This window comes from Triturus cristatus, chromosome 7, assembly GCF_964204655.1.
Source record: "Triturus cristatus chromosome 7, aTriCri1.1, whole genome shotgun sequence".
Taxonomy (NCBI): Eukaryota; Metazoa; Chordata; class Amphibia; order Caudata; family Salamandridae; genus Triturus; species Triturus cristatus.
Genome location: NC_140590.1, coordinates 1212366278 through 1212383242, shown reverse-complemented (window position 1 = coordinate 1212383242; position 16965 = coordinate 1212366278). Strand labels below are relative to the sequence as shown.

Below are 16965 nucleotides of genomic sequence, written 5' to 3'. Positions count from 1 at the left end.
CTAAGTGTCCATGTGAGATGCAAGAGGCAGGAAACTTTCCATGGCAACTGGGCTATGAATTACTTGCAGGGGGACAGCCCTTTGCACGAGAGCTAAAGGAAATGTTTACCTAAATCACTAGACAGGAATGCATCGGCTGAAGAGCAAAGTAGATAATTCGAAGGTGAAATACAGCTTCTTGGCAGACAGGCTAAACTGGCCGAGGCAGGCACCGTTAGCTGCACAGGAAATAGGACAAAGTTCATGGATACGGATGCGGGCTCAAGCTGACGCTTGTCAGAGACAGAGAGCAGGGAAAGGTTTTGTGGACAGAATCGGGCCTACTTCGCCTGAACTGTAAAAATGGAGTAACTGAGCCATATAAAGTCGGTGGCCTTTCCTACTTATGAATCAAATATCCAGCCCATTGATGGCGGATCTGACAGAGAACATGTTGACGGTGGACGCACATGTATTTGCGTCTTCAAAACTGGAACTGGAGAGAACATACATGTACTTGTAACATGCATATAGAACCGTTGGGGTCCAAGATAGGGGACATAACTGATCAGGGAAATCCACTTTTCCACAAAGTGTCTGTCTACATTCGAAACCAGGAACTGTTGGCAGCCATTTTGTGCCTCGGTAGAAGCAAGGCTGATTAAGTAAGAGAAATAAGTGTGTCAAAGATGTAAAGGGGGCAGGGTAGAAATACTCTGACCTTCTAGTGTTGCTTAGGGGGTCCCAGAAGGACCCCCTGGGGCCCCCTTTTGAAAAAAAAATAAAAACGGCGAAATGCGCGCAGGGTGCGCGGATCCAGCCGGAAAAAAAAACCCCGAAGTGCGGGCTTCTGCGCTTCGTTAATAATTAGCCCCCAGGGGGGCTAAATCCCAGGGGCAAAATCTTTAAAAATGAATGGGGGAGGGGGGCTGCGTGGCCCCCTCCTGGAGCCCTTGAGGGCCCTGGGGACCGCCACCCCCCAGGGCCGGCTTCTACAGTGTCCTGGGGTGCCCATCCCCAGGACACTGTTGTTTGCTATGAGAGGGCGGGAGTCTCCCGCCCTCCCATAGCAAACTTTGTTTGGATTTTGAAAGAGAGAGCAGGGAAACCTGCTCTCTCTTTCAAAATCCAAACAATATTGCTTTTCCACACGGTTAGCTGCATGTCAGCAGCTCCCCATGTGGAAAAGCAATGCCGGCTCCCGAAGGACACTGGGACTATGTGGGCGTTGGGGCTCCCCCCACGGTCCCCAACGTTTTTTAATAAACTCCAGGGGATGGGGTCCCCGGGGATAATAAAAATTAGTGATGGGGGCTATTTTTTTTTTACGGGAAAATTAGGAGTTGCGCATCCTAACGCGTTGGGTGCACGGTTTCTCTCGCGTTGGGTGCGTGGTTCCTAATGCGTTGGGTGCGCGGATCCAAGGAAAAAACTGAAATTTTTGGGAGATAAACATCAAGTGTTTAGTTCTTGAGTGGCTCTAAAAAGAGCCGTTGTGTTCATTGAGAGTTTTTGGTACTTATAAGTAAGTACCTATACAGAGTCTAAAGTTGTTGAGGAAGACTCTGTTTTTCTTTCATCAGTAAAGTGTACTCCATCTCTCCTATACATCTCTTGCATATGAAAGCACAGATTGTTATTGTAAATGGACCCCATTCTATAGTCTTGGAGAAAAGCAGAAACAGATTTATTCACAGGTTTCCTACCTTTCTCAATCTGTGGACAAAAATGATTGGACCAGTTCCATTTCTGCATTTGGCATATGTCAGAATACACAAAGGCAATTTAGGGAAAAAGTGAAATAAATTCTGCAAAGGTGTCCTTGATAAGCATTTCCAGACCTACCCCAGTCAAAGTGCCTAGGTTATTGCCACCACAGTGCACTATTATGAGGTCAGGGTGTTGGATATGCATAAAGGATTTTACCAATAGCATCAATTGGTTCCACTTTAACCCTCTCTGTCCAATCCATTTAATGTCTACATTTGGTAAACCTAGGTCTTTGTGAATGCCTTTGTTTTCTGCATACCTTTGGCTCCAGAAAATATAGCTGTGTCCCACAATCCACACTCTAAGCATCTTGTAGGGAGGTCTGGATGCACTCAGATGGTCTCTGTAAATGAAATGGCAGTTTGAAAAGTAAGATTTTTCTAAAATGGTGGCTAAGATGCAGTTTTGAAAAAAGACAAGAAGTCATTGGTTGTTTGACAACGTCCTACACTGAAAGGTAGGGTGCATGTTTCTGTTTTTTAAACACATGATTCTTATTGGTTAACAAAAACTGATTGAAAGGAACATTATATATGATAAGCTGATATGTTGAAAAGTCAAGCACTCTTGCTGTTTTGATTAGCAACATTGTGTGCTGAACTTGTGACCTGTGTGCTCAGTTCAGTGTTCCATGACCTGTTTCTATGGTAACAGGCAGAAGGCAGATTGGGGGTAGGGTTCAAATTATGTCATTTGGAAAGGGTTGAAATGTTTAACCAATAGAAATGTGTGTTAGCTTTTTAATGTATGTGGGAAGGAATGTGATTTGATGTTTACATGTATATGTGTGGAAAATGAGAGGGAAACTTTGCCATTCTTTGGTTTTGCTGACCGGTGCACAGTGCAGAGATTCTGTATAAGAAAATCTGGTGTGTGACTGATATACTTCTTAATCTACAAAACTACTTGAAAGGGGAGTTATTTAATTGTGAGGGGATGTATGTGGTCTATTTTGATTTTAATCAAACTAATGTGTTTCTCCTGCTAAAGTGCAGGGAGTACTTTTTTTGTTTACAATCTTATTGACAGTGTGTGTGCATGTAGAAACCATTATGTGATAAGCATTTGTGTTTTTCATGTGTTTGCAGACCGATAACTGTGCTGTTTTTATATTTTGGTACAATTCGAAACCAGTCATTGTTTATGAATTTGCAAAATGAGTCATGTTTCCACACTAAAATGTAGTACTCGTAGATTAAGAAATGTTTTGGTAAACTCCTAGGGTTAGTGTTGCTTGTCTAGAATCACACAGTGAGTCTGTGTGCATTTAGGAATCCTTTTGAGAGAAACCTTTTGGTACTAATGTGTAGTAGAACATTTTCTGTAATGTGTGCAGTCACCTTAGATCTTGTAGACTAGTAAATGTATTTTGTACAAGGGATAGTTGGCTGTATACAATCGCACTGTGAGTCTGTGTGTATTTTGGTAAGCATTGTGAGAGAAGCATTTGGTAATATCATGTATTTGCTTGCAGATAATTGTTTTAAAACCTGTCATGTTGTCAAGTTATAGTAGCATTAGAAGCCAGTCTTTGCTTATGCATTGATAAAATGAGTCAGGCTTTGACACTAAAGTGCAGTACTTAAATATGTAGATTGTGTGCAGTCCCCTTACCCCTGCCACAATAGTGAATGAGTTTTGGTAAACTCATAGTGATAGTGTTGCTTGTCTAGAATCACACTGTGAGTTTGTTTGCATTTGGGAACCACTGTGAGAGAAGCATTTGGTAACATCATGTATTTGCTGACAGATAACTGTTTTAAAACATGTCATGTTGTCAGGTTTTAGTAGCATTAGAAGACAGTTATGGCTTATGCTTTCATTAAATGAGTCAGGCATTGACAGTAAAGTGTAGTCGTGAAATATGTAGATTGTGTGCAGTTCCTTTACCACTTCCACTGTAGTGAATGAGTTTTGGTAAACTCCTAGGGATAGTGGTGCTTGTCTAGAATCACACTGTGAGTCTGTGTGCATTTGGGAACCACTGTGAGAGAAGTGTTTGGTAACATCGTATATTTGCTGACAGATAAATGTTTTAACTTGTCATGTTGTGAAGTTTTAGTAGCATTAGAAACCAGTCTTTGCTTATGCGTTGACTAAATGAGTCCTGCTTTGACACTGATGTGCTATACTTAAATATATAGATTGTGTTCAGTACCATTAACTCTTCCAGACTAGTGAATGAGTTTTGGTAAACTCCTAGGATAGTGTTGATTGTCTAAAATCACACTGTGAGTCTGTGTGCATTTGGGTAAGGATTGTGAGAGAAGCATTTGGTAACATCGTGTATTTGCTGACAGATAACTGTTTTAAAACCAGTCAGGTTGTCAAGTTTTAGTAGCATTAGAAGACAGTTATGGCTTATGCTTTCATTAAATGAGTCAGGCATTGACAGTAAATTGCAGTCGTGAAATATGTAGATTGTGTGCAGTTTCCTTACCACTTGCACTGTAATGAATGAGTTTTGGTAAACTCCTAGGATAGTGTTGATTGTCTAAAATCACACTGTGAGTCTGTGTACATTTGGGTAAGGATTGCGAGAGAAACATTTGGTAACATTGTGTATTTACTGACAGATAACTGTTTTAAAACCTGTCATGTTGTCAAGTTTTAGTAGCATTAGAAGCCAGTCTTTGCTTAGTCAGGCATTGACATTAAAGTGTAGTCGTGAAATATGTAGATTGTGTGCAGTTCCCTTACCACTTGCACTGTAGTGAATGAGTTTTGGTAAACTCATAGGGATAGTGGTGCTTATCTAGAATCACACTGTGAGTTAGTGTGTATTTGGGATCACTGTGAGAGAAGCATTTGGTAACATCATGTATTTGCTGACAGATAACTGTTTTAAAACCTGTCATGTTGTGAAGTTTTAGTAGGATTAGAATCCAGTCTTTGCTTATGCGTTGATTAAATGAGTCCTGCTTTGACACTGATGTGGTGTACTTAAATATGTAGATTGTGTGCAGTACCATTAACTCTTCCAGAGTAGTGAATGAGTTTTGGTAAACTCCTAGGATAGTGTTGCTTGTCTAAAATCACACTGTGAGTCTGTGTGCATTTGGGTAAGGATTGTGAGAGAAGCATTTGGTAACATCGTGTATTTGCTGACATATACCTGTTTTAAAACCGGTCATGTTGTGAAGTTTTAGTAGCATTAGACGCCAGTCTTTGCTTATGCTTTGATTATATGAGTCAGGCTTTGACATAAAAGTGCAGTCCTGAAATATGAAGATTGTGTGCAGTTCGCTTACCACTTCAACAGTAGTGAATGATTTTTGGTAAACTCCTAGGTATAGTGGTTGTTGTCTAGAATTACACTGTGAGTCAGTGTGCATTTGAGAACCACTGTGAGAGAAGCATTTGGTAAGATCGTGTATTTGCTGAGAGATAACTAATTTAAAACTTCTCATGTCATCAAGTTTTAGTAGCATTAGAAGCTAGTCTTTGCTTATGCATTGATAAAATGAGTCAGGGTTTGACACTAAGGTGCAGTACCATGTACTATTCTGTTCACTGTGGCAGAACTGCAAATTTAAAAGTTTTACCTAAGCACTGTCCTAGAAGTAGTCTGATTATTTAGTCAGTTTCTAAGTACCAAATAGACTGCTTCAAATGTCTATGCAGTATGCATGTAGTGTTCTAACATACTATACACTTGTCTTTTACACCTTCAATTCCCTAGTCAGTATCCATACACTTCCAGGAAACATCCTGTCACTTCCTTTGCAGTCCTCTAGAGACCCATCCAACAGCATGCACTAATCCATTCACTGTGCCAAAACCCAAACACTTATAAATTCACCAAGATACTATCTTTGCAGTACTCTAATCATTCAGTCAGTGCCCAAGTATTCATACACTGAGCCAGGCCTTAGCACATGGACTGCTTCAAACCCCTATGCACTATGCATGCAGTCTTCTAACCACCTAGACACTTGTCTTTCACACTTTCAATTTCCTAGTCAGTATCCATACAGTCCAGCACTTATGACTGCCTTTGCACTTCTCTAGTGACCCATTCAGTACCAAGTACTAATCCATTCCCTGTGCGAAAAGCCTAGCAGTTATAAATTCACCTAGGCACTCTCCTTGCTGTACTCTAATCATTCAGTCAGTACCCAAGTAGTCATGTAGTGAGCCAGGCCTTAGCACATGGACTGCTTTAAATGCCTATGCAGTATGGATGCAGTCCTCTAATCATCTACACAGTTGTGTTTCACACCTTCAATTCCCTAGTTAGTATTCATACTCTTCTAGCAAACACCCTGTCACTCACCCAGTGTGTCTCCTTATAGTACTGTAATCATTCAGTCAGTTAGCATGTAGTCTTTTAGTGAGGTAGGCTTTAGGGCATGAACTGCTTCAAAGTAGTATGCACTATGCATGTAGTGTTTTAACCATCGTCACACTTGTGGTTCAGGGCTATAGTTTCTTAGTCAGTTTTGATATAACATGTGTTTGTACAGTAATGGAATAGTATAAATTTGAAAGTTATTAATATACATTTATTTGTGATTCTTTTTTACAGATACAGAACAGGAGTGTTTCTCATCTGTTTGCAGTCTTCTCGTGCAAGATTGTTTGGATGAAGGGTCCTTAGGTGTTTCATCATACTTGCTGTGCCGCACGAGTATTTTTTGTTAGGATTCCCTCGTAACAGAACTCTTAGGCAAATCTTGCGAATGAAGAAGGTGGCATTGGTCTTTGTTTGCCCCTTGGAAAAAGTTAAAAATGTCTTCACCACTGAAGAAAAACGTTGTGGCCGTGGTGCCTTCTGCAAAAAAATTTCCTCAGATTCTGTAAATATTTTAAAGCGGCAACATTTACAGTTTTTGTAAGTTAAACTTATAACATTTTGTTAGCTGTATACATTTTATATATCTGTGATTTGTTTCTTGTGGTATTTTGTTGAGAGCACCATGTTGTTGTTTTTTTTAACAATCTTTCTGATTTTCCAGGTCCGCCTTGTTGTTTTGTATTATTGTTGTTACATTTTGTTTATTAGTTTATTGTTTATATTTATGTTAATAAAAAAATAAAGTTTGAAAATAGTTTATCGTTTATATATTTATTATAAAAATAAAGTTTGAAAAAAATAATAATAATGTTTTTGGTTGTTGGTTTGCTGTGTGACTCTTTCTTGTTCTTATTACTGTTATTTGATGGAGTCCACCATGGTGTTAAATTTTGGGGCACTTATCGCTGGAATACTGGTGATATCTGCAGTTTGCACAAACTTCTGAATAGTGTGTTAGATTTATCTCAACTTTACTTCCGTTAAAGTGCTGAAAATGAAATGGAGAGTAGCCGTTCCAGTGCAAAAAGACACGAGGTGCACCTTTGTGATTTATTCTAAATACTAAAGTCCTGTATTGTATTGCACTGAGGTATTGGCTGCACTTACAGTGTACACACAAAATCTATTAAGAAATCTCATTGCATTTATATTGATTGGGAATAGTCAGGTGCTGGGTCTTGACGAGATACACTGCTCAATTTGTATATTGTTGTGCACATGAAAAAAATCACATTACAACTTTCACACCAATTGCAATGTGATACAAATTCTGGCGATAAGACACATTAGCACCAGGGATTTTACACCTGCTTTCTGCTGGTGTTAAGCAGGACAACTACCTGCACCATGAAAGGGAACATAGCCAAGAGCCACACCAGAACACCCACAGGTGCCATAGAGTCAATGAGCATGATACAGGAGTGCCAGAAGACTCATCTCAACAACTCCAGGACTGCCAATGCCCCCCAAACCCACATCTTAGTAAGTGTGTCCCTGTGGTCATTGTCTTAGCATGATAGGCACGAGCCCTGCAACATCACAGTGTGCTGTCACCACAGCGTTGGCAGTGAGCCTGGATGTGTAGATACGTACGCATCCTCCTGCATGCACAACTGGCGTGTGCTGGTCTGTCGTTCACAGGTCAGTGCAGGGGTGTGCCTATCCGGCAAGGGTAACGGGGTGTCTCGGACATGTCTGTGTACAGGAAGTGAGGTAAGTGTGTCTCTGTGTTCTGGTGTGGCCTGTTACAAGAGCCGCAGCAGTCGATGTTGTAAAGTGGCATGCACCACCTCCAAACGGCACTGTGATGTTGTAGTTGGAATGTAGCAGGACATGCGCAAATAGGCATTACAATGGCATGCCGTATGAGTGCACAAGATACAACAGCTCACCGTACAAAAGTGTGGGGGCTTGTGGGAGGGAGGAGCAGCCGTTTGGCAACATAACACACAGTGAACTCGACCATGTGCCACATGCTGGGCATCTCATCCATGATGACCACGGTCGCAGACATCCCACAACACCAACGACTGGCCTTTGTACACATCCTGTATGAATGCAGCGTGGTTTTCACTTCTATGCTCGTTCAGTGGTGTGATGTGATGTTGGCAGGTTGTGTGACTTGTGCTCCTTGCTGGTGTGTTTCATTTTGGCCATTGTTAGTCTATATGTGTGTTGTACTTTATTGTGCATGTGTGCCATTCTGCCCATCTCCCCCCTCCCCCCACTCCCTGTTTCTTCCTTTTCCTAGTGCTGTTGTGTCTATAATTTTGTTGCTGCACACATAAATACATGTAAATAATAAATTAGAATAGTTCCTTGATTCTTTTAGGTTTCAAAACTTCTCAATTGGTTTCTTTTTAATTTTCCATATGAACCGTTTTTTTTAATATTCAACAACACATAGAAGTCAGAAGTGCAACGTATTCTATCAACACACTTTCTAGAACATTATACAATACGTGCAGGTTAAAAGTTCATCAATTTTTTTAAACTTTACGATATTTTTTTGTAACATCTTCTTGAACATTTAACGACACGTGCAGGTTAAAAGTTGACGATAGTTTTAATTTCGAACAGTGCCTTCCAAATGCAAGTAGCAGGTGTGGTTGAGCTGAGCAAATTTTATCCTATGATATGTACTCCACGTTGAAACTGCTTTTTCTTAACCCATCACAAAGATGCTTTTCTACAAAACTAATGTGCATCCTACTTTTAAAAAAGGACGCTTTTCATGATATCTTCAGAGATAAGTTATAGATAGGAATTAGCATTTAAAAAACCTTTGAAATTCACTGAAAAAACCATAGGTTTCATGCACGTTATAGTTAGGAATTGGCATTTAAAAAACCTTTGAAATTCACTGAAAAAACCATAGGTTTCAGGGGCGTTATAGTTAGGAATTGGCATTTAAAAAACCTTAGAAATTCACTGAAAAAACATAGGTTTCAGGGGTGTTATAGTTAGGTGGACATTTCCCTCGTACAAAACCCTAGAAATTCCCCTGTTGTAGTTAGTTCAGCTAACTATAACTCGCGCCCCCGCAATGCACTGCTGATGACGTCACATATTACATCACTCATGACATGGTCAGTGACATCACTGATGACATCTCAAATGACATCACTGATGACATCATCCATTGAGTATGTGTTTCTGAACAGTTTTATTATGTTTAATATATATAGGGAAAGGCCTGTTGAAAAATAAGTGGGTGTACAAGTGTGTGAATGGATGATTTTTTAGGTGCGTAACTGAGTCTATAAGTGAGTCATTAAATGTATCTTACTGCAGACTAGTGACTAAACTGTGTGAATGTCTGTATCTGTCTGTGTGTTGGTGCATAAGTGGCTGCATGGTTTTGTGAATAGCTATATGAGTGTCTATATGGGTTATTGATTGGTTGTCTGAGTATCTGTATGGGTGCCTGAGTGTTTGTGTGGTTAGGGTGTGTGTGACTCTGTGACTAGATGTGTGAGTGGGTGATTCAGTGGGTGCATGTTTTTAAGAGTGCATCTGTGATGGACTGTATGGGTGGGTGAGTTTATGTATGGGTGTGTTAGTGATTGAATGTATATATCAGTTGTACTTGTCAGTAACTACATATGTGAAACGCAGTGTATATGTGTGTAAGAGTATATAACTATCTATATGTGAGAGTGTGTGATTTTGGGAGTGGCTGTATGCGCCATAGTGCAAGGATATCTGTGTCATGTGCTGTTTGCTTTTCTGCAGGAAGACACAGAATTTGTTAGTATTTTTATGAGTAAGTGAACTTGAGTGTTTTTAACTGTATAGGTGAGTAAATTTTACTGTGATTAATTATTTGCATGACTGACTAGATGTGTCAGTACCTCAATGGATGATTGGCGGTGTGTGAGTGTCTATATAGGTGTATAAATGCACAGAGTGACTGTAAGTATGAGTGACTGTACAGGTGAGTGAGTGGAGATGTATGTAGACTTAAAAGTTAATGAGTGGGTGAGTAGTTATTGGTATTGGAGGTATCTATGGTTGTCAAAATGGCCGTCTGAAATTTTGAGTCGGTGTATCAAAGGTTATATTATGGTGTGAGAAGATGCACTCATTTTTCACATGGATGACGTCATCAGTGATGTAATTTGAGATGTCATCAGTGATGTCATCAGTGATGTCACTGACCATGTCATGAGTAATGTAATATGTGACATCATCAGCAGTGCATTGTGGGGGCGCGAGTTATAGTTAGCTGAACTAACTATAACAGGGGAATTTCTAGAGTTTTGTACGAGGGAAATGTCCAGCTAACTATAAAACCCCTGAAACCTATGTTTTTTTGAGTGAATTTCTAAGGTTTTTTAAATGCCAATTCCTAACTATAAAGCCCCTGAAACCTATGTTTTTTTCAGTGAATATGTATATATATATATATGCTTTCTATCTACTGGGGAGAGAGCATTTGGTTCATATATATATATATATATATAAATATATGCAATCAAATGCCTCGTAATTCAAAAGAAAGAGACCGAACTGGCACTCCGAATGTTTTCAATCTGTTTTCTTTTTTAGTGTGATCATCCACGCTTTCCGGCTGCCAGTCACAGCCTTGTTCACGATGACGAGCCCAGTTCAATTTTTTTCATTAAATACACAATTACTTTCCTAGGAAATACCAATAGAAAGAGGACCAGTACTTAAGCACAGTTAATGCAGGAGATGTCACTTCCATCTTGGAACATTCTTTTACACCCAAATGTCGCAACATATTTATCTCAATGTATGTAGCCACCAATCATTAAACCTTTTAAGACAATTTCAATTGGAAAGTTCCATTTGTACATACATAAATACTTTAAATAACAGTTTATCTTAGTATCCTTATTAACTTTTTTGAAATTGAACAGACAGTTAATACCGACGAACTATATATTTACCTCGAGATTATAAAGTGTATAAGTGCTTATATTCCATAGCTGCCTTTACTTTCTTGCGCTTTTTAGATCTTACAGTACTTTGTGTCTGTGTGTGCAAAACGTACTCCGTGTCTACCATTTAAAGTGCAATTGCCTTCTAAGTGTTATGAATATTGCTAAAGTGCCCAGTTCTCAACAGTCATAACTATTTAAATACTATAGCCCTGCTTAAATTCATTAAATTCCCTCCCCCCTAGTTATCTGGGACATTTATTAATACCAGACAGATTTGTGTGGTATAATATAATAAATTTGATTCTCCTACTCCCTCAATTATGTTATTTTAAATTTGGTTAAAGTCACTATTAGTTGGCAATAAAGGTTTATTAAATAGTTAAAGCTGTTATCTATGTGAACTAAAGTGCTACCCTTATAAAGTTCTAATGCATGTCTACCTTGTCCTTTAAAAAAAAATCTTAGTTCTACTGATAAATGGACAGAAATTTAGTATAAGCAAGTGAACAATTCCTCATCCAAGTTAAAACCATTAGATCCCTCACTATCCAGTTCCAGGATGAAATATGTTTCTAACTTCCCCAACCCCCTTTCTCTGTCTCCACCCCTTCATCTCTTAGGCACTTGTGCTATACAGCTGTATTTCATTAATCATGGACCACTCTGGTGTTCCTTCTCAAAGTGCCTAGCCACGGGGTAACTACGATCTCTGTTGGCAATGGCTCTCCTATGCTGTGGTATCCGCCTAGTGTGGAACTACCGACATATATTTTCTGACAGGGTCACTTAAAAATGTACACAACAAAACGTGTTTTACAAGTTAAAAATCCTTGTATTTTCACAGTTTTATCAAACACTGTCTGAAGAGAAGAAATATTCTCCCCGTGTTGACATGCTTTACACTTTAAACATTTTGGAAGCCTGGTTTCTGTGGGAGCAAGGTCAGTTGTAATGTACCCCCCAAACAATCTCTTCTAACCAGGTAATCCCTCAATGATTTGGATTTTCTGTATGTTATTTCTGGATTTCTCATCAACTCTTGTCCTAAAATAGGGTCCTCCTTGATAAAGTGCCAATGCTTTTTTAAAATCTGTCTCAATCGCTTATGTTCAGTATTGTATGTGGTTATAAGTCTGTGTGTACCATTTTGTCACCTGCACTTCTTTTTAACTGCTGTTTTAGATGGTTCAAACAATGCATTCTCTTGATTTAACTTTCTCACTTTATCTGAGGCTATCTTTAAAACTGAAAGTAGATACCCCCTTTGAATAAAACAACATTTCATTTCATCTTCAACTTTATCATACTCTTCTAGGGTACTACATGCCCTTCTCGCTCTATAAAATTCTCCAAAGGGATGCTTCTTATAAGGGGTGTCAGATGCAAACTACTGGCGTGTAAAATTGTGTTCCCCACTGTTGGCTTTCTAAAAATTGTGGTTTCCAATTTGTCGACCTGGACCCAAACCTTTATATCCAAGAATTCTATTGTTGTCTTGCTCTTATACCCCACAAAATTTAAATTCAATTCATTCATATTCAAATCACAAATAAATTGACCTGCCTCGTCCTCCATGCCCTGCCACAGCACGAACACGTCATCAATAAATCTCAACCACATTAATATTTTTTCTGTCCACTATTCCTAATTTGGGCCCCTGAGCACCTGCCTCTCCAACCAGCCAAGATGGAAATTAGCATAACTAGGGCGAAGCAGGTGCGCATAGGCGTCCCTTGCTCTTGTTGAAACAATTCCTATCCAAACAGGAAATTGTTCTTTGTCAGGCACCACTCCATCATTTCGAGCAGCATCCGATTGTGATCCGAGAATCTTATGGGCTTCATTCTGAGGAAATGTTCAGTTGCTCTTAATCCATCTCCATGTGTGATGCTTGTATAAAGAGTGGAAATGTTCAAAGTCATGAGCACCATGTTTTGTTCCCATTTCACGTCATATATTCACTTGAGGAAATCTGCTGAATCTCTCAAATATGATGGAAGCATCTGTACAATTGGATTTAAAAAGAAGTCAATATATTTAGAGACATTTTCAAAAAGACTTTCTTGAGCCGATATTATTTGCCTCCCGGGTGGTATTCGTATATACTTGTAGATTTTGGGGATCATATAGAAAACAGGAATAACTGGATGTTCTTGTTTTAAAAACAGATATTCATCCCAGCTCAATAATTCCTCTTCCTTCCATGTATATATATCCTTACCTGCAAAATAAAGGCATATTCTTTGTAAAATCCTGTGTGGTAAAGACATATGTGGTAAAGATGCATGCGTTGTAATGCCTGTGTGATAAGGCTTTCGGGGCTCAGCCGTTGTTTCCCATTCCTAACTTGAGATTATACTCAGAATATCATCGTAAAATTAAAATGCATAATCCTCTCCTCCTGACCGTGTCATCAGTTAATATTATCCTTTTGTTTCCTCAGCTCCGGGGCAGCCTCGTCATGAACATCATTAGCTCTGTGGCCTCTGGGATTGCAGTGATACTTTACATTGTATATATTTGTGCTTGGGATAGCGGAAGTTATAGATACAGTTCATGCAGCTTTTACAACGAGCAGGAAAGGACAGAAGAGTTAGAAACGTGCAAGATGCGGGCGCAAAATCACGTAAGGGTCACTACTCAATTAATACATAATGTTTACTTTCCAATTGTATTGTATTCAGCATGCCTATATTTAATACTTTCACAATATTTTAAAAGTTAATTTTAGTCTGATTAGTGATTAAAGAAGTTCCATTAAGCAGGGATGACAGATGTGTGCCATGACTATAGTAAAACTTTTCTTTAGGAAACCCAGTTTTAAATCCCATTAATTTTTGGGTACTTCTTCAATGAAGCTGTCTGAACTGGGCCTCTGTGGCTGTTGAATATTTGTAGCTCAACCAAAACTGAGCTGGCGTTTTTATGATGCCTGAAGAAATGTCTTGTCCATTTATTTTTCAATAAATTGTACTTACTTAAGGATATAATATAGAAAATCTCTGATGGCATCATTAGGAAGGGTGTTAGAAATATGAGCACCAGAAGAAGTAAATATAGCTTTCAACTGGCAAATATACATTTATGGTACTGTCCATCGTGTTTTCAGTTGGGACTACCAAGATGCCTGATTGTCATCTCAACAAGTGCTTTACTTCAAAATACTGCTAGGTTTTAGACATTATTTTAGCATCTATCCACACCCTATCACCAACTCATTACCATTAAACTACCTTGTCCAACGTAATTGGTTGGTTGGTCATATCAGGGGTTACCTAATGTTAGTCTCCTTACTTGCGAATCAAAGTCCAGTAACACATGTCTACCTTTCCTCCCTGCACCTGTTTGTTTTTGGCAATACTGTCATGGTGGTGGTTCACAGCAAATATGGCAAACATTAAGGCCTGTGATCTTGATGGTAAGAAGAAAAAGACTTTCAGAAGCAGTTTCATAACCTCAAGGTCGAATTGTCACAGCTTCGGGTTGCCTAAGAGACTGATGAAGCTGCATCAAGCTTTGGGTTCTCCAAAATCCATTGCCAGAGTCCTCACAGTCATCAACCAGAACAGAAGGAAAACCTGCTGAAATTTTTAAAGGCAATAAGTACAAGCACCTTGATTTTGAAGCCCAAGAAGACTCCGGCTTTGTGCCACAGACTCAACAAATACGAAGAGTGTTTGAAGACCAAAAAACAAATCTGATAAGAGCGTCTATACCAATTGAGCATATTTATTGTGAAAGCATAAATGTGTTGTACAAAATAACAGGCATGTTCATAACCCCTCACTGTTCTTCTCAGAGAGTCATATCCACCTTTAAATACAGACAGATATGAGACTGATATGAATGTAATTAGATTCACTGGAACAAAAACAGTTTTCTCTTAGATTAAATAAATGGCCAATAATATAAGAGAGCAGTGCTTTTGATGTAACCATGGCACTTGGAGAGCGGAAGCATATCTTCTGGAAAGTTTCTATCTACAGTCTGGCCGGTTATCAATATATTCAGAAACAGAAGAAATTATAGGTACATCTCTGGGAAAAAAATTGTGAAGTGGCTTTGCTGGGAAACTGAAAGAATACAGATCAAAAGAGGGTAGTGAATTATTTATTCTTTCAGCTCTCCTGTTGCTAAATCATTGATTTCTAATAGATGGAGATCCTCTGATAGCTCCACTTACATGATTGGATTACAAAAATACATAAATGTATGTATATGGAAAAAACACATCATCTAAGCAAAGGTTCAGAGTGGAAATGCAAGTGGCACCAGGGAATGCTCCAAGATCAGGTTGCTCATGTTGCTAGCTACCTCTCCTACTTTTTAGGAGGAATCTAATTTCCTTGACCTCCATCAGGCAGGTTTTCACCCATCTCATTTGACTTCAGCAATCATCCTCTTAGTCATAGATGGTATGCAGGAAGAAGCAGACAGAGACATCACGCAGGCGTTGGTCCTTTTCGATCTGTCTCCGGCCTTCAACACGTTTGACTGTGAGCTTTTACTCGGTTGTGTCGGAGCTGCGGGCATACAGGGTTCTGCCTTAGCCTGCGTTTTTTCCTTTTTAAAGAACTACTCACAATCTGTCTGGCTATCCCCCTTCATCTCCCCCAAGGTCCGTTTTACCTGTGGAGTACCTCAAGGATCTTCCTTGTCCAACCAGATGCAAAGAGTTTATAACTATGTGGACAATCTGCGGCTGTTGTTTACCATTGATCAGTCCCCAGAATCCATGGAATTCTTCCACAATACCATGCTGTACATCAGTAATTGGATGAATAGCAATCATCTTAAACTCAACTCTGAGAAAACTGTCATTGTCAGTACACACTATAAGGTAGATCTCTGGAACTCTTCCTTTTGGCCCACCACGATGAGTACCCCCCCCCCCCCCACACACAGTTGAAGAACTCAGTGAAGAGTCTGAGTTATCATCACAAGAATCTATCCATAAAACGTCAACTTGTAGCAGTCAGATCGGCTTCACATGTTTACCCCCACTTTTTGCTGGTGTTTCACTGTTTTTCGACTTTAGTCTGGCTGGGACCCTGCTATTCAGGGCCCCAGGCTAGCTGCTTCCTCTCTAAAATGATTCCATGTACTCTAGGTATAGTTCAGTTTGGATCTGAGGTGCCCTTATAAGTCCATAGTATATGGTATACTATGTACCCAGGGCATAGGTACCCCAGAGGCCTACCAGGGTCTGAAGCATGTATTATGCCACCCCTGGAAAGCCACCCAAAATAACACCACAGGTCTGCTACTGCAGCTGGGGTAAGGTGGTGCAGGCACCCTTTACCGAGATATAGCTTCACTATATCTCACCATATACTAACCTATCAGTCACCCCTATGGCAGGCCTTATCAATCCTGAAGGCAGGGTGATTAGTTATATGTGAGGGGTGCCCAGGCATGAGCTAAGCCCCTCTGCAGCCTTCAGAATCTCTTCTCTGGGGTTGTCAGTAGTGCAGCCTGACCATATACTCTTAAGTGCATTATAACCAAACGGTTAATGCTAACTTTTGACTGGCTGCACGGAAACATGTCGTGTTTGGTGTCAAACAACTTGGAATCATACCACCACACCAGTAACTGGTGTGGGAGTATGATCCCACCCTTCTAGAGGGAGATACACAACAGCACTGGTATACCCGGTAGAAACTTAATAGAGCCCTGGCATCACAAAAAGGATGCTGCAGCCACAGACACTGGTCTGGCCTCCTGCTGCTGACCAAAACTCTGGCAGGGGAGGCCTGGACAATAGGTTTCCTGTCACAGGGAGGTCTAACCACCTCCCAGACAGGATTATGTGTTTTGGGGCTGGGTGGGAGCATTCTCTGAGTGCTTTGAAGTCCTGCACTGGGGGCACATTTGGTGTGCCTGTGCATAGTCCAGCTCAAACCAGTTCAGGGGCTTTGAGCCCCTGCTCTGACATGAAACTGGACAAAGGAAATGGGTGTAGCCACCCCTCTTTCCAAACCCTCCCATAGGTGGGTCCCCAGAGTA

The 16965-nt window shown here is 40.0% G+C and overlaps 1 protein-coding gene and 1 pseudogene across 4 annotated transcripts in view; both read left to right on the top strand.

Moving 5' to 3' along the window:
• Window positions 1-16965, top strand: part of LOC146811630 (membrane-spanning 4-domains subfamily A member 4D-like) — a 416136-nt gene that overhangs the window by 328715 nt on the left and 70456 nt on the right. For all 4 annotated transcript variants that reach the window (XM_085618601.1, XM_085618602.1, XM_085618603.1 and 1 more), the window contains exon 5: window positions 13400-13582. In XM_085618601.1, coding sequence (XP_085474727.1) covers window positions 13400-13582 — 183 coding nt within the window. The remainder of the gene's footprint in view (window positions 1-13399; window positions 13583-16965) is intronic.
• LOC146811631 (large ribosomal subunit protein uL29 pseudogene) lies at window positions 14344-14904 on the top strand (annotated as a pseudogene).